The sequence below is a fragment of the Rhea americana genome, unplaced genomic scaffold, assembly GCF_003343005.1.
Source record: "Rhea americana isolate MKP2758 unplaced genomic scaffold, rheAme1 scaffold_149, whole genome shotgun sequence".
NCBI classification, from domain to species: Eukaryota; Metazoa; Chordata; class Aves; order Rheiformes; family Rheidae; genus Rhea; species Rhea americana.
The window spans coordinates 816,897-844,503 of record NW_028185583.1 but is presented as its reverse complement, the minus strand read 5'-3'; the positions used below and the strand labels follow the sequence as shown (position 1 = coordinate 844,503).

General features: G+C 36.8%; 1 protein-coding gene across 1 annotated transcript in view; it reads left to right on the top strand.

Annotated features, from left to right (window-relative positions):
• Positions 1-15: 15 nt before the first annotated feature.
• Positions 16-27,607, top strand: part of ADGRG6 (adhesion G protein-coupled receptor G6) — a 117,736-nt gene continuing 90,144 nt past the window's right edge. The window contains exons 1-2 of the mRNA XM_085299272.1: positions 16-84; positions 5,410-5,510. Of these exons, the coding sequence (XP_085155398.1) occupies positions 5,411-5,510 (100 nt within the window). The 5' untranslated portion in view covers positions 16-84; position 5,410. The remainder of the gene's footprint in view (positions 85-5,409; positions 5,511-27,607) is intronic.

Below are 27,607 nucleotides of genomic sequence, written 5' to 3'. Positions count from 1 at the left end.
CCCCCGCCTCGGGGCGCGGCCGCCGCAGGTGGGTCCCGAGCGCAGGCGGCGAGCGGGGGGTCGGTGCGGCGCCCTGGAGAGCAGGTGAGGCGGGAGCCGGGGCCGGGCGGCGGCGGGAGCAGCGCGAGGTGAAGCTGCAGCCCGCGCGGGTGAGGAGCCGTCGCGAAGAGCGAAATCCACCGGAGTAGCTGCCTGCAACTCTGAAAACTTCATTTTGGAAGGAAAGCCAGGGGACTAGGAGGGATCTGATACAGCTGGCGTTGTTTAAATTAAACGGCACTGTCTTAATTCTCTTTTTTTCTCATTTCATTCGGTGAGTGTGAGGGCGTCTGCGAGGTTGGTCGTAGGAACAATTAGGAGGCAGAAGTAGTGCTTAAAATGGAAGTTTTAAGTGGCTTTATGTCGTTAATCTTTCAGGACACTAGTATCGTACAGTTTAAAGTGAGGTTTTCAAAACTGAACTCGACTTTGTTAATCTGCAGGAACTGGAATGGGAGTCGTAATCACCTTTCACGTGAATTGTAGTTCCACATTAGAGTGATTAAGCTCAAAATCTTTTTGTTTACAACCTATATGAGAAAAAAGTTGTGAAATTGATGTTATCTTTCTTCTAATTTTCAACTGTCAGCAACATTTTTCTTTAATAGCTTTAGACATGTCAAAGACCAAAGAGTCATGTTGGTCTGCCTGGGGCAGAATTCACATCACACTCCGGGGAAATTTGCTGAAGCTTTGAACAAGGAAGATGGTGTATTCAAATATGCATGACATGATTTGAGACCATATGATATACAAATCAAATGTGCCAGGATTATTCGTAGCTTATACATATTTTCTTGCAGAGCTGCATGCTACCCAAAAGGTGATGATGTTGCATTAGCTGGCTGCTGGCATACATAGTAAAAAGTTTTGTAGTTAGATTTAGCAAGGCTCCAACTAATTTAATCATGAACTATGTCAAGTTACCATCCATTTATGGTTTTAGATAAATTACATGACTATTTTGCTCTTCTAGAATGAATTGTGAATAAGCCCATTGTCTCCATATGTTATAGGAAATGAAAGTAGCTGTAGACTGGATTGAATTGGTAGCTAGAGTGCATAGCTGGTCTTGTCACACAGTGTCTGCAGTGGAATAATGCCATTTCATGGGAAAAATGGTAGTTCTTCTATAAGACTGCTTAGAATGGCAGTTATTACTCTGAGGAGCAGTTTTGCAAGACATACGTATTAAAAGGCATTGCTGTTATGAGATCCCATCCAACTGTAACTGGTGTACCTCTACCATAGGTGTCTTAATAGTCCCCAAACATGCTGGATAAGATGTTGTTTTGGTTCTGCGTTTGGCAGTCCACAATGATTTGTTCAGAGTTGCAAGCTTGTTACCAGCTGGAGACAGAACAGGGCTCATTCAAATTGAAACAAAAATAGGGAATAAAGTCCACTGTGAAGGAGTTTTAATGTATCCAGTGTTAAAGGTGGAAATAAATTGCATATGTTCTAAAATTGGTTCATCATCTTTGTTACAGATTGCTTTATTTACTTACATTCTTGGGATATCTTAGTTCATTTCTGTGCTGGTACTCTTTCTCTTGCCTATTGGTGATTGCTAAATAACAGAATGCATCCCTTTAATCCTTATTTAAAATGGGAACACAGGACTGAAGACTTGAAAGAGTGGGTCACTGAGTCAGTGCTGTTGTAGCAGGCATCAGTGTCATCAGATCATCCCTTGATAAGCTATAAACTAGTGAGAACTGTGTGTTGATTTGTTTGTTGAATTACTTATACGCTGACTGGGTTAAATTCTAGATTAAATCAATGCTAATATCAAGCAAATTTACATTTAATAAATATACTGGGTATTAACAAGTGAATACTGGACATCTTTATGTGCCTTAGTTTTTCTAAATGCTTTGCCAGTTGCTCTGGCTTTTTTTTCAAAATTGCTTGCCAATCAGGATGCCACATTGTAAAGAAGATACCTTAGATTTTTGGTATGGAAGAAACCTTTACACTGGCAATATGTTGGCTGACTTCCGTGACTGCTTCTTATGTGAGCAGTGTTGTTACACACATCACAGTGTAAGACTATGAACAGTCAGGTTTGTGAAAATTGGCTTTTTGTCCACACTAAGTCTGAAGAACACATTGAACAAGTAATTTTCTCACTCATTTACAGCACTCTGCTAAAGTTTATGCTATGTAACATGGATCTCCAAAAGAAACAGATCTGACTCATGGTGCCTACATTAGAGAGTAAAGTGCTTTGGTAGCAAAGATAAAAATGTGCATCTTTGGTCATTCTCGTATGAGTACTGTAAAGAAACAGAAACAATGTTTCATCCTTCAACAATAGAGAATGTTAGTGTAGGAGGCAGGTTTGCTCATTTTTACTTATTTATTTTAGTGGAGAATAGTATACTTTTTTTGTAGCAACTATAGAATTATCTAGTCCTTTACTCGGGGGAAGAAAATTTCTATAGTCATGCCTTTCTTCTTGCTCTCTGCACTTACTTATACTCTGCTCTGTTGTTGATTATCCGTGTTCTCGAAATCTTTCCTAACTTTTGCATTTTACAAGAGTGAGGATTAGTAAACAGACTGTAAACTAACACCATGGGATACTAGCTTGTAAGCATTACCACAATGCATGTAAACATTAACAAAACTGAATTGGCCAAATGAAATAGTTCTCTCAGATTAACACAGAATCCCACAGATCCTTTAGGGAAAAACACTAATGGCAATGTGGTTGGGTTAATTCACTTGAGACTTGGGCAGTGGCACCTTGTCATGTTATTTTTCCATGAGTATATCAAAGCTGTGGCTTGGATTATTCCACTATTAAATGAGCAAAAAAATACAGCTGAGCTCATGAAGACATCARAAGTGTTGATGATTGCTGCAACATCCTAAAGAGGTGTCAGTACGATGAAAACCAACACAGACTTCTCTGTTAAAGATAATTGTGATCCTTTCTTAGTGTGGTAATTCTAGACTACACTGCTCCAAGAAACAAAACAAAGTGTTATTCACCACTTTTACAGTTTTTAATTGTTAGATTAGTTAGCAGTAGGCTAGCATTTATCACATAAGTGGCTGCAAACTCTTTTTGTATAGAAACAGCAATATCCTGCATCTTGGATAAGATACATCAGGCTATTATAGTCAGCATTTCTGTTTCATCACTCTGAATATATGTATGTATGCTATATGTGTTTGTATGTGTGTATAACTTTTCATGTCTTAAAAGGACTTCTGTTCAATATCATTTTTCTAGATGAATATGGAGGGCATTGTAGATTTATGAATTATATACATTGAAGAGTAACTGTTCCCAAACCTCAGTATTCTGTTGTCTCAGATTTTAACGGCAATTTATAGGCCATTAAGTTGAAGAACAATACTTCTATTGTTTGATAATCTGGTTACTTTGTGTGTCTGGCTTCATCAAAGAGATTCTTGTATTTCAGAGCCCAGCATGTTCTGCGCTTGTCTTCAAAACTTGTTAAGTTTGACTTTACAATATCTCAGAAAAATAATGAGTTTCAAATTCCTAATTTGATAAAACTGTCCCAAAAGAACTGAACCTCTTTTAGTGATCAGATACTTTTGCCATATTTTGCCCTGCAGTGAAGGGAAACCTCACCGATGGCAGCAATCTGTTGAAATGTCATTTACCTGGGCTCTCTGGCATCTAGCCCAGGGGTGTGATTTGCTGAGCTACTACTTCTAAAACTGAAACATTAGTTGTTCCTTTACAATGGTTTATCTTTCTACATTAAGTTTGGCTTGTTTACATCACAGAACTTTACTTTGGGAAGTAACACAAGCCAATACTGAGAAAGGATTTAAATTTGACCCCAAGTTTCACCAGCAGTTTCACGGCAGTATCTGTGGAGCAGAAGGAATATTTCCCCAAGTTTAATAAAATTAAGCTTTTTCTTGCTACTGAATGTGAGCTCCTCTGTGCTTTCTTTCACTCTACGTCTCTTGCCTTTCTACCCTGATAAATGATACAGGTGATCATTCCAAATACGTTTTCCTTTCTAGGATAGTACATATTAAATAGAGAAGACATTTGTGTTTATTGGTCTTTATTCGTGACTATTAATTTGTGGTTCTTCCTCACTTACTGTTGTTGGGAATGGACTTGTGAATATTTTGGGAATTCTGTTAGAAGTTTTCTTGCGGTATAAGTAGATGGTATCTTACTGAACAAAGGTTGTTTACTGTTTTTCTTTGGGGATCAGCATGTCTAGGTTGGGAATGAGTTGGTAAAAATAATGTGTGTGTTGTGTTCCGCTATTTGTTCCTTGCGCTTGCTTGTTGGTAACTTGTTGAATAAAATGAGATAGGAATGTAATGGTGCACTATCCATTTTGGATACATGGCTAAAGTGCTGAAAAGATTCCTTGCAAGTCGTCTTTCTTGCTTCCCCTTCTGCCTGCTGTAGAGGAAACATTTTGGTTTAGCCATTAAAGGTCATGTAAATGACGCAGCAAAGAATCTTAAATAAAAATGATGCTACAATTGCATTTATTTTATTGTCCTTGATTTCATTGGCAGCACAGATGAGCCTCTAGATTTTGACAGCAAAAGTTTCAGGCTTCAGCTAGAAGTTGTCAGAGTTGTTCAGTTAGCAGAAAACATTGTAGCTATCAAAATTTTAGCACTGAGAAGTATGGTTAAGCTCTAAGAAGACAGAGCACTGGACCAGGTTACCCAGAGAGGTTGTGGAATCTCCTTCTCTGGAGATCTTCAAGGTCTGCCTGGACGCAACCCGGTCTAACATGCTGTAGGTGGCCCTGCTGAGCAGGGAGGCTGGACTAGATGATCTCCAGAGGTCCCTTCCAACCTCAGCCATTCTGTGGTTCTGTGAAGTATGGTAACATTTAAGAGCCTCTGCTCTTATGCAAATACCATCTTTACATAGTTAGTAGTGTGTATATATATGTATATAATATATAAACTACTAAAATATATTCCTATATGTAAAGTATACAAGTAGGTAGTATAAAACTTTGTGGTTTTCCCCCCAAAAACAGATTAACTCTTTCAGGCTGTCACCATATGGACTGTGTTTCTTCTGCTGAAATCTCATGCACCATTGTAGGCTTAGAGGCATAACCCCAAGCTGACTTCCACTTTGTCTGTTAAAGATCAGAGAACATTTGTGACCCTTTATACCAAGTGCAGAAGATCTTCCTTGGGTGTGAAATCTTTCTCACATGCCTGCTCTCTCTTTCTGTTCCTCGCTGTAGAGCAGTCCATAATTTCCAAGTACTTTATTTCATACTAGTTACTGGCTTCACTAACAACAGTTTTATCTCATATTCTTGGCTTGTTGTAAAGCTCCCTGAACTGTTGCTTGCTTTCTTTTTCTTTTTTTTTTTCTTTTTACAGAATGTTTCATATAAGTGAAATGTGGTGCTATCACTGGAAATGGAAGCTGCGGCACTGTCTCTGCTTGTTTACCACGTGTATTATATGTGTGCAGCAAGCAGGTAAGTTAGTAAATTATCCTAGGCCTAGGAGCCAATATCTGATGACTAAGGATTATGCTTATGTATGGCTGAATTATGAACAATACAAAATTTTAATGAAAGTGATGCATTATAATTATAATAATTATTGTTAATGTTAACTTTTTCTTTGACCTTACACTTTGAATTCCTTTTTCCTTTCCTTTGCTTGTTAATACCTGTATCTCATGAATTTCTCCTGATTTTTGAAATATTGCGAGTAATCACGTAGTTCTTTTTCCACAGTCCATTTTCCACAGTAATGTGAGTTTGTGCCTGTTGCTTATGTATTCAGTAACCCTTGCACTTTATAAAGTAACTATAGTATACTTACTATTTTTAAACACTTTAATGATTCAGTTGATAGAAGCATTCTGTAGCAAGCTGTATGAACATCATATATTAATACATTGTACAGAGCAAGGAGTTTAAACTTAGCATCTTCCTGTTCTGTGGTGACACTTGGACATAGAGTGTTGTAATACGTTGTGACTGTTTTCTTTAAACATATGAATGAGAGATTTCACTTACTAAATGTTTTTTCCTAACCACTAGAGTGCAAAATATTTTACAAGTGCCAGCTGCTTTGTTGGAAAAACCTTTGGAATTTGCTCTGGAGCATAAGAAAATTTTGGAGCGGATTGTAGTGTTCAACTAATTCCGTATCAGATGGGTAGTTTTGCTGTTACAGACTTACCATTGGAAAGAGTTGCAAAATGAATGTTAAATATAGAAGGAGCTTCTAGTTTCTTCCTTCTTTCTTTTCTTTTTTTTTTTTTTTTAAGAAAAAGTATAGTTTTTTTGATGTTTCAGTGCAGTAGCTGTACAGTAGCAGTTTCCAGCTCCCTGTCACTTTAATACATATTTTCCCTCTCCTTTAAACTGTGTAGCTAGAAATGTATGTTTGGATTTGATTCTCAACTGTGGCTCAGCTGGCTAATGTCCTTTGTGTCCCTGTGATCTTGTGCCATACATGATTCTAGGCCATGCAGCTGCCACCCTTGGCATAAAATAAACCAACAAAAACTGCTCTAATATATGCTAGCTGTTGTGGGCTGATGTGTGGTGACTGAACTACTAAGGCCCGAGGACATTTAGTCTTCCTCTTGATAAGAGTATAGTTATCAGAAGTGGAAGTGATGTAACTGTGGTAAGTCCCGTAGGCTATGTCTAACTGGTGTGCTGAGGATAGGGAAAAGCCAAACAAAAGCTTGTCTCTGCATTCTGCTAATCACAGCATACCATTTGGTACTTGTGCTGGTAGTGAAAAAATAGATGGGTCAACAGGCCTATGCCAAAGTCCGAGGTCAACTTCTATGTTTTCTGCTGTCAGTTCTATGTTTGCTGTTGAACACTGGAAGAGATCACAGGAAGTTTGCTATTAGTACTCTACTGCAATGAAAATGAGACATTTACAGCAACCTGTCATTTGGCAGTATATATCTGAGCTTTTAGAGCCTTAGGTTTCTTTTTTTCTTTTCTTTTAACATGAAAACATAGATTATAAACCATAGCTGCAAAATTTAGTCTTTTCATCCATTCTTTTTCATAGAGTGAGGCAAAGTAGGAAACACTACTGCTTCTATGTTTTCTGTTTTCTTTCTTTGAAAGGTGCTATTCAGTTTGGTTGTGGATTCGTATGGTATTCATAATCTCCCTGGCAGCTTAAACATTATTGAACTTACTGTAGAAATATCATAAAACCTGACATTCATCCAGCTTCATTAGTGAGCTGTAAACTTAGAAAGCTATTGGGGCTTATGGAGCTTTGCCTAGAGGAGGCTACATGCAAGTGAGGATTAAGATAAACAGATATAGGTTTTATGGATTATTTATGGGGTCATTCATAAATACTGAAGCAATAATTTTATAATTTAACTTGAGAAGAACTGCAAGACTTGGCCTGCTTTCAGAAACAAAGGTTAGGAGAAAGATTACACAGCAGAAAACTTGGAAAAATGGCAAAATGGTCTGTGAAAAGAATATTTAACCACGGATTTCTACATTGTGTCAGCTACTGTTAATGGTGACAGGCTACTTTTCCTGAAATGAACAGGTAAGGGCAAAGCACTTACCAGCAGGTGCAGTAGTGAGGTATCATGAGGTCTGATAGCTCAGAGGAATCAATGGATAGGCTCTGACACTTGAATGAAAATAAATGATAAAAAAGAGATAAATATAGTATGTATTATAATTAAAATCTCAGCAACCTTAACTGTTCTGGCGTACTGGCTTCAGGTTATATGTTGTGATTTGAGCATAACGCTACAAAGCAGAGTAGCTCAGTAAGCAACTTAACAGGTTTCATTTCTCGTCTGTGGTGTAGATGTGCCAGATGGCCTTGAGTGAGTCACTTTACTGAGCTATGTCTCAGTTTCTCTGCCTATAACAGTATGTCTGGTCTTTCGTGTAAAGAGCTTCCTATCTTCTAGGGAAGCGCTGTTTAGAAGCTGCAATGTTGGGAGGGTAGTGTTTCAAACAAAATCCACTAAATGGGTGTTAAATCCACTTTAATCTGAGATTCAGGCATGCCTGCCTTCTTGCTTGTATGCACATTTTGATCATTTCAGAGATCCCAAACAAGAAGAGAAAGAGTGAACAGAGCTCTAGAAACCAGGACCAGTGAGGGCAGAAAGAAGGAACTAAGGTATTTTTGGTCTAGAGGAGGCAGAATGTGTAATCACATAATAACTTCAAATATTTAAAAAGATAGATGCAACAGGAGGGAATAAACTGATATTTCTGGACTGTGGAAAGGACAAAAAGAATGGGTTTAAATTACAGCAAGATAAATTAGGGGAGGCAATCTCATCAAAAGGTAAAGATACTAGTGCAATAGGATGCCAAAGAAGCCTGAGGAGTCTCAGTCCTTGAAATTTTATAGTACTACCTGTCAGGAATGGTTTAAATCTAAATTGTTATTTCCTTGGGGTGGAGGAATAAATTAGATGATTTTCTAACTTTCCTATTTTCTATAATCTAAGCTTCCTTAATCTTTGCCCTATAGAACTCTATTTTGTTTCAAAATTTGGAAAATCAAGAGATCCAGTGGTAACAGAGGTGGAAATTACACGTTACCCAATATGATGGTGCTTTTACTAAGCCTATAAAATTATACTGATATTTGTCCTTTTACAATAGCCTCCCTATCTTAAATAAAGAAGCAGCTGTTTAGTAGAGAAGGCAAAAAACAGTTGCTTCAGATATATGAACTTTCAACAGTGTTCAGTTTAGGGCCCCCCCCTTGCTTTTTATTTTATTTTATTTTTTTCATTTTCATAGGTACAGAGGCATAAAAAATGTGCAATGTTTTGGGATGGAGCTATTACCTGGTTTTGTCCCCTGTATTGTAAAACAGGAGCAGCATTGGATTTTTCTGGGTGACCCTAAAGGCACTTTTCCAATTTGCATGTTTACTTTTCAGTTTATTTTTTTTACCATCTTGTTAATATTGAATTTTTGAGCTTTTGAATGTTTGCACTTTTTGAAGAGATTGCAATATCCTCATAAGAGTGTTTACCTTCTTATGTAATCAAAAGATATTTTAGATGTTGCCTACCATGTAACCATATACATTTTTTTTCAGGATATGGAAAATGTGTCTTTTAATAGCCATAAATATGTTTTTGACTCTTATTACACTATTTCTGCATATATATTATTCTCTACTGCTGTTTCCACAGAATTACTATCTCTGTAGGTAGTATTGGAGTCAGTGTTTGTCCTTTTGTTCTTCTATCAGTAAAGTGCACTGGTGTCAGTAGTCATATTTCAGTGTCCTAAAGGGGTTTTTAATTACTCAGCAAGAGCTCACCAAAGGATGAGTTATGTGAGCCCCTGAAATTCTCATTTTGTTTTTAGTGGTGATTTGAAGCAAAACATTCTATTACTTTTACTCCTCAAGAAAAGAGGGGAGCGAAAAGAGTAAATCTGGAAGAAGGGCGTTCACCCACATGGCCAGTACGATCTGCCATGTGAGATCATCATCTCGTCTGTCCTGCTCCATAATTGGACCTGAACAGATAAGGAAGGGATTAAAGTCGTCCCTTGTTCATGGGTTTGTGAATGACCCTGCAGGCTYGGGAGCTTCGGGAGAGATGGGAAGGGGATAATGGTGGGAAGCATTGTTAATGTCGGGAACACAGCAGGAACTATTGCTAACGTGCTAGCAGCAAGAGTTAGTCATCGCGTTGCCTTCTGCGAAAAATGGATTGAGTTTTATCTTGAACTTCCCAAGTCAGGAAGTGTGTTTTCACCACTGTTCTGGCCTCCTACCCCAGACAAGGGCCAAAGATCCTATCACTGGGTGAATGATGAAATAATTGTCAGCACAYTTGCTTATCTGTGTCTCTTTTACCATGTATACAGTAGGAACCAAAGTGCCAAGACATTAGCCACATCAGTGAGYGCAATCCTGGTCAATGACTGGGAGGCAGGGAATGTTTTTATAATGTTATTACAGACGCTTTGTGAAAATGCTCTCATAGTGTTGCTGGGGTAAGAATGGGTGTGCCAATATTGTCATAGACAGCAAAGGTAATTGAGAGCGTTGTCATCAACTCAGATGGAGAAATTCCTATTTCTGAACATTATGTAAGACTTGCAAAACCTGAAAAGTTTTAAAGAAGTATTCAGTCTTTCAATTTCTTGCCTTACATAGGCATGCGAATTGAGAGATTAGCCAAAATCTAGAAATTTAATGAATATCTCCAAAGTATCTTCATTCTTTCCCCTTTCTCTGTCAGTCTCCTTCTGTATTTTAGTTTAAGTAAACAAATCAAAAGCAATCCTTTATGTTCTGTCTACTTAATATCCAGATTTCTGCTGGTTTGAGGCATGTGTTTAGAATTTGTGTTCATATAAGCCTCATAGTAAAAAAAGTCTCTAGTTAGTTTTCTTACATTTCCCTTACTTGACAGCTAATTAATGTGAAAGTAAATTACTGTTGGAGTGAATTTCACAGGAAGCTGCTTCTTATTACCTCTGTTTACTTTCTTAGCTATATTTTTTGATGGCACTAATGATTTTCTTCCTTGAAGTGTTTGAACCCCATTCCATTAGTGATAACTATTGCATTAAAAGCATAGTGATATTTCCCTCCTCTGATACGTACCTGTAGCCAAAAAAGAAATGGAATATAGTCAAATATCACAAAAATTCAGAGCTGACTAGAACCTTATCTTACAAAGTCTGCACATTCTTTTGTTAGAATATAGACAGAAGAATATACCTTTCTTTAAAGAGTAATAATTTTCAGTAAAGAAAGAATATACCTTTCACTAAAGGTCACGTTTTTGACATGTAAAGTTTTAAAATCTTTTTTTCCTTTTTTTTTCTTTTTGCTATTAAAAGTTAGAGAAGTGACAAATTTTCAGTATTGCCAATTTGTCAGTATTACCTATGATAATGGACAGTAAAGTATCCAATTCAGTGACAGGTCCAAGAATAGACCCCCAAATGACTCATGGCTGGCTGGAATGTGCTTTACAAAAGGCTGTTTCTGATAGAGGTTATTGTGTAAAGAAATTGATTCTTTACTGTATTGGTCAATTGTTCTCAATAAAATGAATGAACATTTTAGAATAAAACTTATTTCTGTCTCACTGAAAAATTCAAATCTTTGAAAATGTCACTTTTTTCTCCTGTGGATTAGTAACAGGAGAAATGTTGCATCATGAGGTAGACTTTTCCAGATAATAGAACTATATGTATCAATTAGCAATCATGTCACATGCATTTTACTAGATACTTCTTAAAACTAATAAAGGATGATTAAAATTATTGATTTCATATACCAGTGAGCCTTTTAGTAGTAAATGGTTAGTATTGTAAAGTCAGCATTTGCCTACTAATAGCAAGTGCTGATCTTGCACATTTCGCATGTGTGTGGTTATGTTCGTGAGGATTTCTCTAGAAAATTCTTTTATTTACTTAGTGGGATTGCTTAAGTGATTTGCATAAGGTGTGACATGTAAATGTTCACTAAATCAAGCCCTCAGATATCACTGTCTGATATCTGACATAACATCTGTGTTTTTATTACAGATGTTATTTATACAGAGGTATCTGAGATGGATAGACTTGCCCCAGTGCGTTTTATGTGGACAATATTAAAATGTATATATACAAGAGAGACTTATTTTTTCCTATTGCTTGTAAAATAGGAAGTGAAGGAATTGTAATTACAATTTAATAAATGCTAAAAAATAAGACTCACACAGAAAATACATCTCATTAGGATTTTGTATAAAAATACCTCTGAATAAATAACTCACCAGTGCTGTTTAGGAATTTCTTGAGCTCCACAGGTATGTGAGAAAAATAACGTGTTTCAGGTACAAAATGTAAATATTTTCTACAGAGTTAATTAATATTTTAATATGATACACTAATAAACTACATGAAACAAATACATCCCTTACTGTGATCAAGTGAACCAAACCCAACTTTTTCTACTCTAAATGTGATAATATAGACACCTAAATCAAGGTGCAGGCCAGGGCTCCCAGAAACACCTCTTGTTTTGACTGGGTTCCGTGTTGCTTGATCTGCCCGGTTCCTGCAAATGACAGGTATGCTTTAACTCCTGCAGCAGGACAGGAAAATCAATTAGGATTCTGCTTATATAGGCAGACACTTAGATATCATTTACGTTTATTCTTTTTATTGGCCTTCTGAAGAATTGAGCCATTTTTCATTCTAAACCTGCCTCTAGTCACAAATCTGTGATGCCATTATAAACAGGTTCCTCTTGTGCTCCTTTTTTCTTCATTTTTCATTTTGTAGCTTTCACTCCATTTTCTGTTATATGGGACAACAGCAGCTTGACTGGTATATTCACGGCTCTCTTCAGTTCCTCTTTTTGGAACATTTTTTCTAATTGTCCTCAAGATCCCTTCCCTCCCCCCCTGAATATGCACACCAATTCCCATTTTTTGAATTTCCCCTTCTGTGATTTCTGAACATCTTTATTTACTGGTTTGTCCAAATTCTACTGTAGCGAGGAGTCATTTTTGATAAGAGACCACACACACCACAATGTAACCACAGTGGTAGCTCAGATTGCTGAATACTGCAAAACTACAGTTATATCAGTTAAAAGATATAATGTTTAATAGTCTACAGAAATGATAGCAGGACATATTTTCAGAGAACTTATTCCTTAAAAGTTCTTGTAGACTGAAAAAGTGCTGGTTGGAAAAATATATTGGTCAATTAGAGAATGATAAAAAGTTAGGTCCTATTCGTAAAAACACTTTCTGGAGATCCCCAGAGTAGTTCAGCTGTCCTCCAGTGCATCATAAAAGTGCTTTATTTAGTGCTAAATGTCCTCAACAGTTAGCTCTTGCAGAACACAGAGTAGGACCATGAAAAGATCATAATACAACTAACCTAATCTTTGAAAGGATACAGTGCAAACGGAGTTTTTCCAATTCCAGCTTTTTCCCTCATGAATATGCTTCTTAATGGGTGTCAGACATAAAACTGCAACTCCCTATCTTGAACAGAGTTTGTTTTGTTCAGATGCATGCTCTGGCTTCTCACAGCTCTTCTAATTAAGAGCTGTGCAGTGACAAATCCATAGTATGAAGCTGAAGTCATTTTTTGTCAGAACTTGTGTTTTAGGTGGAGAAAAAGACCTCATGGTTGAAGTTATCACAGAGGCATTTATGCGAGTGACTTTGTCCTCAGTGATTTTTTGTTCTGTGGTTTGAGGAGTGAGGGGAAGCGTGTTTGTTTCTCGTTGTCCTGAATTTACAGGAAACGCTTACGAACAGGTTTACATTTTAAATCTTTACTATTTTGCCTTCTATTTGCCTTGTGTATATATTTTTGAATTTGGAAGTACACTAGTCATATATTTTACTGCACTTCACAGAAACTGTCACCATTCAGGGAATCATGAAATCATTTTGCCAGCTGAATCATTAAACGTATGCAAAGGAATGACAATTTTGTTTAATGCCTTTTCTATCAAATCTAAAATAACTAAGAGTTCTTATGCTGGCTATGGATATCCGCATGTCCAGTGTTTCATACAACAGATTCCCTAAGTTGTGTTTCAGTTTGCCTGGGTTTTAACATTTTTCACAAAATTGTGTTGCAGAACATCATGTCTGTAATATGTGTACGAAAATAAAAGGCAGAAGTGTTGGTGTTGAACAAAGGTATCATTGGTACAATGAATTAAGTCCTTGTGTTCTTTTTTTTTCTTAAAACTCATTTGACTGATAATTTATTATTTATGTATTTGAAGGAAATGTAACTATAAATAACTATAAAGACAGTGAAGCCCCCTCCCCTTCCATACATAAGCATGGTACATCAAATTTGCTTTGTTCACTAACTGCTCTAGTTACAGTTTATTGTTTAACTAGGTCATAAAAGATGGCCTTTTTCTTTGACCTCTCAGATTTTGGCAGTGTATTGCTTCCAAGATGTCACGTATTTTGATTGTATTTTGGTTTTTGTATACTTCTGCTTAAAATCTTGTTGCTTAAACTGGCAAAGGCATTGTATAGTGATAATACTACCAATAAGGCCATCCTTCTGTCTGTCTCTGTGTAAGGGATTTATGTTCTTTTAAGCTGATCGTTTCATTACGTTACATAGACATTGCATCTGATCCTTCCATGTTCTTAGAAGCAATTCAGTGAAAGTTAAAGTGATTGAAATAACATTGATACAATAGCAAATTTCTCCCTTAGGTGGCACATCACTATCAATAGCACTGAGAATTAAAAAGACATACGTCTTTGGATGCACATACACATCTACTCCCTCTAATCAGAAATTTTTCAAATATTTTTCACATGCAGATAGTACCAAATGAGTGGTTTCTAAATCCATTACCAAACACTAGTAACTTAGAACTTACCTGCAAATAATATATGGCTAGCTTAGTCAGCTGTCTTTGATTTTTGCGTGTTTTTCTTCCCCTCTCCCCCAGGGTTGACCTGCATGATACAATTATTTTCTTTCATGGAATTCCTATAGTTACGGACTCCTCTGATTGTGTGCAACATAAGAGTATCTGAAATTGTTCCTTATTGTTTATAACATATCAATATTGAGAAAATGGCAATTTAATTAAATGATCATTAGCTGAATTCAAGAGCCTTAGGAAAAAAAAATGACATTTCCCTTGTGCTTGGCTGCATAAATTGTTTCTGACCAGCACATCRTAACAATGGAATGTATCAAACACAATGTAGCTGAGTAGAGTCTCTCCAGTTTTTTAAGCTATTGTTTTCAAAATACTTATTTTTCCTCATTATCTTACTCAGTTTTCTAGTGTAGTATTTGGAACTTGAAGGAAGAAAATTACCAGGCTAGTTTTCTTATTTGTAAAAAATATTTTTTTGACAAAAAGAGATGGCTATTGATTTTTTTTCAACAGAGAAAAATAAATTTCTTACAAAATGACTGAAAAGTCATAAAACAGATTCATAGAAAACATGCTGTTTGCTTTCTGATATGTTTAGGAATACTGAAATCGAGACAGACRTGCTTTAATCTTGCAATAGTTCTACACAACTTCTGAAATAAAATGTGAAAAAAAATCAGCAAATATTCTTCTATATGTCATCTGGATATTCCTCCATTTTCTTCCTAGTCTAGATTGCTTAGCTCTGATTTTATTTGGTCCTACTGAAGTCAGTAGAAGTTTTACTGCCCCCTTGAATAAAAGCCAAGTTACACCACTGTTGAGCGCTTTTGAAAATCCCTCCCTAAATGTCCAAATAGAAACCATTTCTAAGTTGATGTCTTGGCCAAACAATGCTGTTATGTCAGAGGAAACCGAAGTTCTGTTCCATCCTTTTAAAAGATTTAGCCTGCATGGTGCTATAGTTCCGCTGTTCAGTGATCAGAAAGGAAAAAGGCTTAGGGGATGAAAGAAGAGCTGCTGTGTACACTTGGCAGCGACTGTATGTTGTAACTTGTGGTTTTTGTCTACAGATTACTCTGATCTCACCCAGTTATGTTTGAGATGGAAGAGCTTTGTAGTCTGCTTTTCACCTGTATAATCCTCCTGACATGTGATTCCTGACTTGATGCTTAAGAATTGACGTGAGCGCCAGGAAAAGACTCAAATGTGCAAACTCTGTTGGAGGTGCTGATATTTATAAAAGACTTTTTCTTTCAACTCTATTCATATATTATATAGGATACTGTACCATACCCCCTTGATTTGCAGGAATTCTGAGCCAACTCAGATTTCCAGTGAAATGAGAGTGGAAATTTCCAGGGAAATGAGAGTTCTCAGTACTCCCAAAGACTGAGCCAGGGAACAGACAGCATTTTTGATGCATGTATGTCTGGTTGTCTCTAGCCACAAGCTGTGTGCTGATTCCTATCACCTTCTTTTCAGCTAGGTTTGCTGCGTCCTATCGGCCAATGTTCAGTACCTGGCAGAGCCAGTAAAGAAATCCTGAGTCCAGGCATCTGCATCTTGCTTCTACCTGCCCATCCATCTATAGTGTAGTTGTTTTTAATCCTAACACACAGAGACAAGCTTTCTTTTCCCTCCTGAAATTGATTAATTTTGGTTATATTGATGCAAAAGATCTGTTGTGGTTTCATAATACTTTTACTACAGAGTATGTTTCTAGCGAGAAGACAGTCCAGTTTGGCCAGAGTTTTAGTCTTTAGGGTGAGGTCTGCAAAGCTTCTTATCTTAATCAGCTCCTGTGGTTACTCACTTGAGATATGTGAAGATCTGAAGAAAAAATTCCATAAGGAGGGATCAAGTCAAACTACCAAAAACAAATTAAAACCTAATCTTTTAGCAATTTGTGCTATTTCACATTAGGCTTATATTAGCTTTCCATTGCAGAATTCACTATAAGGAATGATATAAAGCAACAGCAGAATTGAAAATAAGCTTGCACATTTTAAAAGCAAAAGTAGGTCTTAAACTAGAATCTGGTAATCAAAATATGAACTTTGTGAGTCACAAACAAATTATTTAATAGCAGTTGGTGGAAATCAAAAAAAAAATTATTTTTTTATTTCCAAGAAGCTCTTATAATATTTAAAATTTGTTCTTTATAGTTTGTCTTAATAAAATTTTGTTTGTGGTTCAGTTCTTTTTCAGGTCTCAGTAGTTTTGTAAGTGGTCCTCATTTGTCCTTTTATATTATTCCTCATAAAACAGATGGTGTTAGAACATTAAACTGAGACGTATGTATTCAGATACTGACAATGATAAATATTTATCTTAAGCAAGTAGACTTTCCATGACCAAGGCATACGTTGGAAGAATCAGTTACCTAAAAATGCAAGGTGATGAACTATGCCACTTGATACAATTGTTGGGCTGCATTTATAAATTTGTCAACAATTACTACAATTACAAAAAACACGAATGACCAACGTCCAGTCAAAATACTGATCTAGTGAATATGCTTTGGACCTCTGCTGGGGGTTATTATGTATATAAACATATACGGAGTCTTCAGAAAGATTAGCAGTTTACTTTATCCCCTTTAAATTATGGTGTTAATGCCAAATGGTAGTAATGATGGTCTTTAATTATTATTTTTTATTATTATTTTTATGATTTCTGCATGCAATATGATCTGTTGTAAATAAACTAAAAATAGTTAGCATCATTAGAAGATCCTGGAGGTATGTTGTATGGAAAAGGATTGATCAGTTACCGTATACCATAAATATACCATAATTTACACCATAAATAATGTTTTTTGACTTGTTCTTTGGCACTGCCAAAATACAATTTCTATTAATTACATGTGGTTAATGAAAACATGTCCATAACCAAGACTGATGAAAATGTCTGTAATAGATTATATAATTACAGTGCAGTTTAGACATTATTAAAGGAAATTTTGAGCTAAATTTTTGGAACAGCTTAAGGACAAATGTCTGTATGGAAACACATTAATATGTATTTGTATTTGGAATGTGTAGATTGATCTCCTGTACTGTCTGTGAGTGCTGACAGATTTATAAGTTTAGCCTAATAGCATAGAGCCTTTGACTACACTTTAAGAAAATTAGATTCTTGGTTTTGGGCAGGTATAGTCATGGTCAAAGTATCTATATGAAACTTGAATGAGTTACGTTTTTCATTGTAAGCGCCACTTTTTATCAGAGATACCAGAAATAACAATATCAGAGATTCGAGTGAATGTTCAGACTGCCAATTATGTGGAAATTTAGATTGGTTCAGCTATTCTTTTTCCTTGACATTGCCATTTGCCTTCAATTTAGCTTTTCAAAATTATGGCTAGGTATCTCTATTTCTGAAATTTCACATGGTATTAAATGTTTCTTTCTTCTCTGTTACTGCTTTAAAGCACAGAACCCTTCATTTCCAGTAACTTGGACAGAGAGAAAGATGGCTTTTTTTACTGTAGTCATTTCCTCCTGTGTGGAGGTGAGGAAAAGATTGAGATAGTGAAGCAAAATAGAGATGAATAATCTAGTATTAGCACTTGTTGTTTCAGATGAAATGTCAGAGATCTGTGTGGTGGAAATAAATGCAACAGTGCAGTGAGTTTCTTCCAGTTATCACAAAATAGCATTTTTTTAAAGTTTTCTTTATTTTAAATAACAGAAGAAACACTTTATTAAGAAAACATTAAGGTTTGAAAGCCAGCAATTCAATAACTCGGAAACAAGTGAAGTGAAGAATTCAGGTTGCCTCTGCAATTTCTGCTGGGTCTCCAAATTGACGTCCACTATGATGAGGCAGTTTTTCCTTACGCGGTCGCATGGTTTTTGTCCTTGGCCTCCAGCTTTGCACAGAGCACACAACTGACTTGCTTTGAAGATTCAAATAATATGGTTTGTAAGGCCTTTGCTTAACATGTGGCCAGAGCTTGAATATTTAAATTGAACGAGATATGGGATTGCCAGGGGATCTTAGGGCTACGACAGCTGAATGCAGGTGTAGAAAAGTAGATGGTATCTCTGCCTCTTGCTTGCTAGAGAGTGCTGAGCAAAATATTTTCATAGGCTATCTTTCATGTCTCTGTTTCTGTGCCTAATTTGAAGCCACAGTGTTATTTTCACTTACTGTTGTACCAGGAGTGAGTAGGAACAGCGTTTGTGTACAATAGCATCGACATAAACGCTTAAGAAATTAGGTCCCGTGAGTCTGAAATTGAAACAGCTAACATCAAAGGATATTTTGATCCAGATCTCTATATTCCTTCACTATCCTACTATAAAATGAAGTTAAGAATCCTCCTTACCTTATAGTCACATTGTAAGTTTTTAGTTAATAACTGTTTGTGAAACATTCAAATATTACACTAGTGAGCAGAAGAATTTGCTAGGAAATCAGTGATTCCATTTTCAATTAAGAATTAGGTTAGAATTAGATGTGGATTAGAACTGTAAACAAGGCTGAGAGTCACACATTGAAGAATGAAGGCAAAACGTACTGAAAAGTGGCTTATTACGTAGTATTTGTCCTTCCTGTGCACTGGATGAGGTCCTGCAAAAACAGTAGAGTGTGATTATGTAATTGAAGATTCTTTCAATTATCTGTGCACAAAGGCCAGATGAAGGTTAACTCTGGCATTTCCTACCTTCCGAGTGCTTGGTTTTGCAATCCTAATAGTGGCTGCATGTTGCTAGGGGTGGTTTCTAGTGTTGGCATGCTTGTATATATATGTGCAGATGTAATTACAATTAAATATGCTAACTTAGAATTTGAATTTAATCTATACACAGAGCAGCAGGTCTTGTTAACAAAACATTATTTACTTATTTTTTTCTATTTCATTCATTTTTGTGTTCTCACTTATTCAGGATGTTTTCCATCGAGGAAGCTGATGTTGACAATTTGCTGGCTTGGAGTAATCAAGCCACTTCACGATGAAGCAGTTTGCTCAGGACTAGAAGAACTCTCCTTATAATTTCATTATATATTGTGGCCTTTGAATGACTTAGCAGTTAGAACAATAGCAAACTGGTTCTATACGACCTGTGTAACACCAGAAAATATTATTTCATAATGAAAAAAAGAGAAACAGAGAAGTATTTTTCATAGTACTTACTTACATATTAGTATCACTTATAAGATTTTCTTCCTTCAATTTTTTATGCACATGCATATCTTCAAGGAGATTTCTATTTAGACATCTGTCATATATCCTTTCTCTATCTTCTCCTGTATTCTTTCCAGGGTGATATTATGCACTGATGGTTTTTTTTAAGGTGCTGTAATTCTTCACGTGTTGATGATTGATTGATGATGATTGTTTTGCCGTGGGGGAAGAGGGGATGAGAAAGAATGCTTTACATTTGAAATACAGGATTTAGTATTACACTTGGAAGTTTTCTTGTCTTGTTTTTTTCTATCTGGAGAAGAAATGTTAAGGTTTCTATTTCTCAAGTGCTTGTTTCTGGAAGAGCATTTAGGGAATATCAGAGTTTGGACGAGTAGGTTCTGTGTGGAATGAGGTTTGAATGAAGGCTACATTTTGCTAGGAAGTAGGAGGTCTCTGGAATACATACAGTTTTTCTGTGTATCTTAAGTACTGGAAGAGTGCCCAAAGCTTTATGGAAAGATGCCTCCTTCTTCTGTGATAAGTAAAAATAATAATAATAATAATAAAATAAATAAATAAATAAATAAATAAATATATTCATTCAAGGGTAGGATATCTTTGATGTGAAAATCTTCTGCTAGATGAAAGACTACAACTGGCATGCAGTGCCAAGCTTCCCCTACTTTCTTAGTGCCTTTGGTGCCAACATCCTCCAGAAGGACGAGGATTGTAAATCCCGAATACATCAGATTTGCAAAAGGATTTCCTTTAGAACTAAGGCTGTTTTTTTCCTCCTCCAGCTGTGTAGCTACTGGGAAGACAAACGAGTTTTCCAGAATTTAAGAAGCACTTAAGAACTGTAGCAGTCTTTGGATTAAAAGCCATCAAATAATTTAATTGCTCTGAAATAAYGGACAAGGCCCTTGGAACAAAAGTATATTTGTTACTAGTTTAGGCCAAGTGTCCAAATAGGCCAGTGGTCATAAATGTGTACCCTTGGAAGAGTAAAAACAAACCTAAAACATGTGATGTTTCCCCTCTTCCTCTTCTCTTTCCTTTCCACCACCCGTAGTTTTGTATACCTTTGTCATATCTGCTGTAGATCATCTTTTTCACAACTTGAAGAGTACTAGCTACTCATTCACTCTGCCATTCACTCTTAGTGCTCTGAGTGCACCTGTAGACCTCACTTGCCCTAACCAGCCCCACTTGGGACCCCTACCCAGGCACCCTCTGCCTGTGGCCTGAGTCTTTAAGTTCAGGCTGGGGGCACCCACAGCTGCCTGCCCTGAGTTCTGCTGTCAAGGAGCAGCAAGATTAGGGCTGTCTAATAGGAGTAAAAGCTGATAGGCAAGGGTGACCAGACCACAGTATCTGAGCAGGGTGATATGATGGAACAGGTCCAGGATTCATCCAGAGAGTCTGGTCAGCAGCAGCAGGAGACTGGGCCAGAGGCAGGACTGGAGACAGACCTGTAACATAGTTCCTGCTACAGGACTAATAGGACTGATGGCCTATTAAGGCCTATTAGTGCACTCAAGTCTCTGACAGTCTTATCTGCATTAAATTTCACTTGTCATTTTATTGCCTAGCCCTTCTGTTGTATAAGTGACTCATTTTTGCAGTTCTTTGCAGTTTGCCTCAAGGTATCTACTATCTTGAGTATCATCAGCAAGCTTTGTCTGGACTATTCTGCTGCTTTTCTGAATACGTAAACTAACCTAGATCCCAGCAAAGATCCCCTGAGGAATTCCACTGATGACTCCCTTAAATGCTTAGCTTCACATTTGCCCTATGTTCTACTTTTTAAATTGTTAGTTTTCAATGCCAGAACCCTTCTTCTTATCTAATGGCTGCTTAGTTTCCTTTAAAGCTTTTGGTGAGAGTCTTTGCCAAAAGCTTTCTGGATATCCAAGTAAACTATGTCAGCTGGATCACCACTTTGCAGGGTTCAGACATGCTAAGAACCCTGAAGAGGTTAATCACTTTACAGAAGTCATGTTGGCTCTCCCAGATAGATTGTATTTCCAAGTGTCCACTAGTTTTAGCATTTATTATACCCCAGATCCCTTGTGGGAGATGAAGCATTAGTCTGCTCAATGAGAAAATAAAATTGGAGTAAACAAGTTTTACCTGACTGCCAGTTACTGGCAAAATTTGGAGGTATTAACATTATTAGCAAGTCTTCAGGATGAATGGCTTGCAATGACACTGTTGTTCCAGTGCTCTAGACTAAGACAGCATGTTGCAGAAGTGGTCTCAAAAATAACAGAATGTGTTTGATCATGTTGACAATGAGTGGAAATGACTGAGTAGTACTTCAGTACTTTATTAAAATGTAATGAAAGGTTAGAGCAGCTCAGTTGAGAGGTAGTTCCTCATTATAATTTTGTCCTAGAGCTGCTTTTGTGGCTCAGACTGTGAACATTATCAGAAGATCATTTCCAGTTGCAGCATTAGCTGAACTACACCTTGACCACCTTGAGAAGAAGGAATCAAATCTCTATTTCATAGGATGCCCCCTCAGATGATAAAGGGGAAGAATATAAACATTACTCCAAAAATAATATGTGAATTTCTGCTTTCCTTTAAAATACAGAAGATACAAGAATAACCTGAAACACAGCAGAAGCTGAAATGCAGAAGGAAGCCTGCAGTTCACCACATTTGCTGTATTCTCTGTCTCTTGCAAATACAGAGACAGCCCTGTCACTCTGCACAGTTCAGATCTGATAGTCATGGGACTAACATTCGTATTTCTCCTCAAAAAGGTGCAGAACTTATGCATAAGCTTATGTAGACTCAGGTGTATTCAGACAAAGAGAGAGGTTATTTGCCCAAAGAAGTTATGGAGTCTCCAGTACTGAAGATATTAAAAATCCATCTGGACAAGGTCCTGGGAAACCTGCTGTAGGACCCTGCTTGAGCAGCAGGGGTTGGACCAGATGATCTCCAGAGCTCTCTTTCAACCTCAGCAATTCTGTGATTTCTAATTGATGGGCAATTCAGAGATCAGCTAGTTTAAGATTTTTTATACCCTTCTGTTTGAAAGACTATGCAGAAGCCATTTCTAGGTGGAAGATAATACTGTTATGCTATTTTTGTTTTTTTTAGTAAACCCAAATGCCAAGAAACTTCTGATACTATTACTTCCTGCAAAGTGATTGTTTTCTCAGAACAGGAAGGCTTGTAACTTGTAAATGAAATAGCAGAGTTTGCATTTGCAGGGAAAAACAATGCTGGCTTACAGCATATTTAAGTGTAAGGCAACACAGTGTGAATGAGAATATTCAAATTATTCAATGTATTTAGCTATACAGTTTTTCAATTCACTTGGGCTACCAGCGTTACAATGGGATAGTATCTTTTATACATTCCGCCTTACAATAGAAAGAAATGGGCATGATTCATAGCTAGAACTTGTTATTTTTTTTTTTTTTCATTAATGATGTTACTGGTATACAAGGGTGGTTTCATGAATAGGAAGTCAGTAGAAGTGTATCTCTTTATACCTACCCAGTATCTTGTCTATTAGTATATTCTTGCCACTTTTCTATTTTACAGGATTTTACGAATTTAAGGGCCAAAAAGAAAGGAAGAAAATCATATTCTGCTGATTAGTATAATACATTTTTAATATACTTATTTTTCATACTTCCTTGGTCTTGCACAAACATTTTCGAGGTTAAGAAATAACTGCTTTGGAAGTACTGTTTTCCTATTATCACTGTCATTTGCTGTTGGCCTTTGAAATAATAGATGTCATTATTGCACCTGTACTAAGAGTCATGGGGTATAGGCAGAACAAGGCAAAGGCCAAGCTTCTGCTTTGCATTTTGGAATGAAACTGGTCCTTTGGCTAGTCGTGGAGACACAGTCCTTGAGAGCAAGACCAGCTTCAGTCTGGAAGAGTAGACAGTTGCTTAAGGCATAAGTCTGTACTTTGCTGGAGCTATTTGGTCACAGCCCCTTCTCCACAGAGAGGCAAAATAAAATCTTTTTTATTCAGCCAAGATTTGAATATAAGTGATGGTGTGTATTTTTTGATTTTTTTTCCCCTTTGGAAAATTGGTATGAACAGCTGCTTTAGGCTACAATATATGTATTCTGTTTCTGTTATCATTCTGTATTTGTTGTGTCACGRGAGTCAGCACTGGAGATAGAACTTTGATAGTAACCAAGAAGTTTGAAATCAGAAAGTGCAATTATTTGCCTAGTCATAAATGCAAGAAGTCATTTCTGGCAAAGGTTTGTAAGTCATATCTAGTGATGAATCCAGTAGTTGCCTGAGTACTTATATGCAACCCTCTGTCATTTCAATAAATAGAAGTTGCTAAGTTGCAGGTGGCAAATCGTTTTAGTTAAGTTCGGAGATCAAGCTGGAGGCAAAGGTAGGCCAAAAAAGACTTTAGCTTGCCATCGTTATTGCCACTCAGTGCAGTGTGTGATTTGATACTGGAAGATGTGGCCACAGTTACGTGACCATTTAAATCAGGATGATATCAACCTTTTGCTTAAATGGCATAACATGGATACAAACGGGTACCTGAATTGCACCAGAAATGGGTCTGTTCAGAGTTGTAGGAAATATCTGGAAGACATTTGGCCTGTCTGTGTCTAGGTAGGTCGTCAGCCAGTGCTCTGGTATCTATAATCAATCCAGACCTGACTAAGGAAAATATATAAACAGTTACCATTTAAGCTACTGTAAGTATTTTCCTCCTTGTAGTTGTTACAGCCTGAACATGGTAACTCAATTATCACATGCTATAGAATGATGTGATTCCTGTTAGTACACTGTACTGTCACAACCCATTTTGGCTGTTTTAGGGTTGAGTTTAGAAGTCTTGAGACTGAACACAGGAGGAGTGGAGAAACTCCTGCAGTGATTAAAGTCGCAGAACTGTCTAGCACACCTGAAGGCTTTTCAGACTACAGACCCAACAGTATTTCTACCCTCTTGTCTCACCATACCGCACAGTAACCACTTAAGAAAATTTCAGAGTTTGTATAAGAAGAAAGAAACTACCAGAATTCCTGGAAAGCTGTTCAGATGAGGAATGGGGTTATTACTAAATTGGACAGATCTTTTTTTTTTTGGTTGGTTAATTTTATTGAAAGAAATATTTATATGAATTTTGAAGAAATACAACTTAGTATAAAAATTCTAGCTGAAGGGTTTTGATTATGCAGAAAAATACTGCCTCAAAAATTCAAAGCAAAGTTTTGTGCATTTTGTTTAAAAGGACTTCAATATTAAAAAAAAGTTTTGTAAAAGTTTTAAAGTCAGTAACAATGAAATGTTTTGATTCATTTGAAATGGCTTATTTGAAATTATTTTGCAGAATTTTGTTTTGAAGCAGATTTCTTAATTTTGAGATATTTCCCATTTGGTTTCTTTTTGGAAATAGGATTTCCTTTCTATTTATTCCTGTGCAAGCTGTTACCAAGAGGTCTGATTAGCAGCTGTCACATTTTTGACTTCCAGTAATTTCTTTGCTACAGTGAAGTAACAGGTCTGGATCGATTGACCAAGTATTAGAGTGGCACCTATGGATACTACAAGGTTTCTCTACCTTTTCATGGACACTGAGGGAGAGCTATACTGAAGAATCCCTTGTTGATTTGCCCACACTATTCAGTAACTTTCAATGAAAAGCTTGCATTGATTGGTATGATGCCAGCCATACAGCTACTAAAATAGGTTTAATAAATTTGATTTAATAAGAACTAGAGAATGTGGAATAGCCTGTCTCTCTTTTTTTTTCTTTTTCTTTTAAATCGGATGATTGGTAATAGAAGAGTAGGTAAAATAACTCTTTAAGTCTTGGGGAACAGCTGTTTTTCAGATCTTGGCATTAGGATCAGTTGGAGTGATCAGAATAAGAAAGAACAGTTTCCATAACTGAGGAAGCTCTTTATACTGACTGTATCTTAGTTGAGCTACTAGCTGAGAGTCCTTGATAGGAAAATATAGAAGAAAAAAAAAACAAACATAAAATTGCTGAGTTTTATTGACTGAACTCTTGACCACAAACTTAGTCTTAACAGAGCGGATTTGTCATAAATCAAAATAAAATTCAGATGTATCTACCTTAAAGTTCTGCCATTTGACTTTCTCATAGTTCTCGGCTTAGTGTCACTGACTTCTCTTGTAGAAATAATGCCTTCACAGGACTAGCGAGGTGGATTTAGGTAGACTTGACAGGATGCAGAATTCAAGGGCTGCTTGGTTATATACATAGTAGTTTGAAAGGAATTGTTTGATTTTTCTTATCCATGGCAATTAGACACTGTGGTCAGGGTGAAAGGCAAGACTTCCTTTGTTTCCTGTTTACACAGACTCTATCCTCTTAACTCTCTGCTCCTTGCTGATGGTTTTGGACTCTTTCTCCATGTTCCTCAGTGCTCTGACAGCCTGTCCAGCTTAGTTCTCCCACAGCCTTGGTGTTAGACTAATTTCAGCAGACCTGTTATGAAATCACTCATGACTCATTCTTCTCTTGCTTGCATGAGTGAAATATGACCACTAAAAAACTCTTACTGTGGCACGGCATGGAATACTTACCAACCAGTTAAGTATGCCGTGCTGCGTTTTAGTAGGTCTCTGCTGCAGATTCCAGCTTCAACGCTCAGCCTTGATGTGCATCTTCCCAGTTGCTGTCTGTACAGTGGGCTGATGAACGTTTTGGAAGATGCTTGCTCTCAGGGTGCTGCAAATCGTATTCAGAATTAGATGGTATTAAGAGAAAGGGAGGGTCAGCTGTAGCCTTTGCTGTTTTTTCACCAGACTTTGTCTGCCTTTTCCTGCGTCGCCCTTGTGTGGAGTACAACGATAGCGTCATTTAGCAAGCAAACTGGTGTTATGATGTACCTCACCTTGTTTTCAGTGTGTATAACTTTCCTATCATGACCCTGTGTTACAGCTAGGACTCAGAGAACAACGTTTATCTATGTTTTTAGGCCATTTTCTATCTTTTCTGCCATTACCTCTATGGAAATGATACATTGCCCTGAGTAAGCTGGGCCTTGCTTTTTTGTTCTGGAGATGTTCTTTGGTCTGTTTCATTTAATTATAGTTTATATTACTTTCTTTGTTCAGATAGATATTAGAGGGATCCACAGTAATGTAGTTGGAATGATTTGTCAGATTACTTTTTTTTCCTGTTTATGCAGATTTTTTTCCTCATTATACATACCTGTTAGGGACCAACCTGAATAATGATTCAAAGCTAACGCCATAGCTTTATGAAGTAATACGACTATAAAGAACTTTCTTCCTTCACTGCCTGCTATTTTCTGATCTAATTTTATAGTCATAATAGGTTCTGTGTTTTCTGTATCTCAAATTGCTATGCATTATGAAGGTGTGCACCTCAGCACAACTTTTTTTGTTATTGAAATTTCTGTGTTCAGATAGTAAAGAAGCTGATTTGTTTCTGTTTTTGTAGATGACCAATAATCAGATCAATCACTGAGTGTTTTGGTATTTCAGTCCATATGGTTTGGTCCAAATCGCACTGTGAACAGTTAGAAGATTGTTTTGYGTTAAAAGGGTTTTGGATGAAGCCTAAAACTAGATGATCTGGAAAAACAAAACAAAAACAAAAACTCACCCTCCAGCCCTGCAAAAGCGAAATCAAAAAGCTTTGTCAAAGGAAGATAAGGACTTAATGTAGAACTGTACAAATCACAAAATACCGAATTATTTCTTTTTGAGAAGACTATTTGCAGTACATTCGGGTGATAGGCAAATGCATCTCAGTCAGAAATATGTTTCTTTGAAATTTTTTGTTTGCTTATTTTTAAAAAAGATCATTTCACATGACTGCAACTGCAAGTCACAGGAAACAGTGGAGTAAACAGAATCATCAGGGACAAATATCTCAGTGGACACATCTCAGTGGACACAGGAGCCTTTCCAGGGGTCAGTAGTTTTGGATTCGTAATTATTTCTGGACTACTAAAACTAGACCTAGTTATATAAATACCTGAGGAAGTAAGAAAAGAAATAGAGGTTAGGCATTCTTTCGGTAAACTGAAACAGAATGA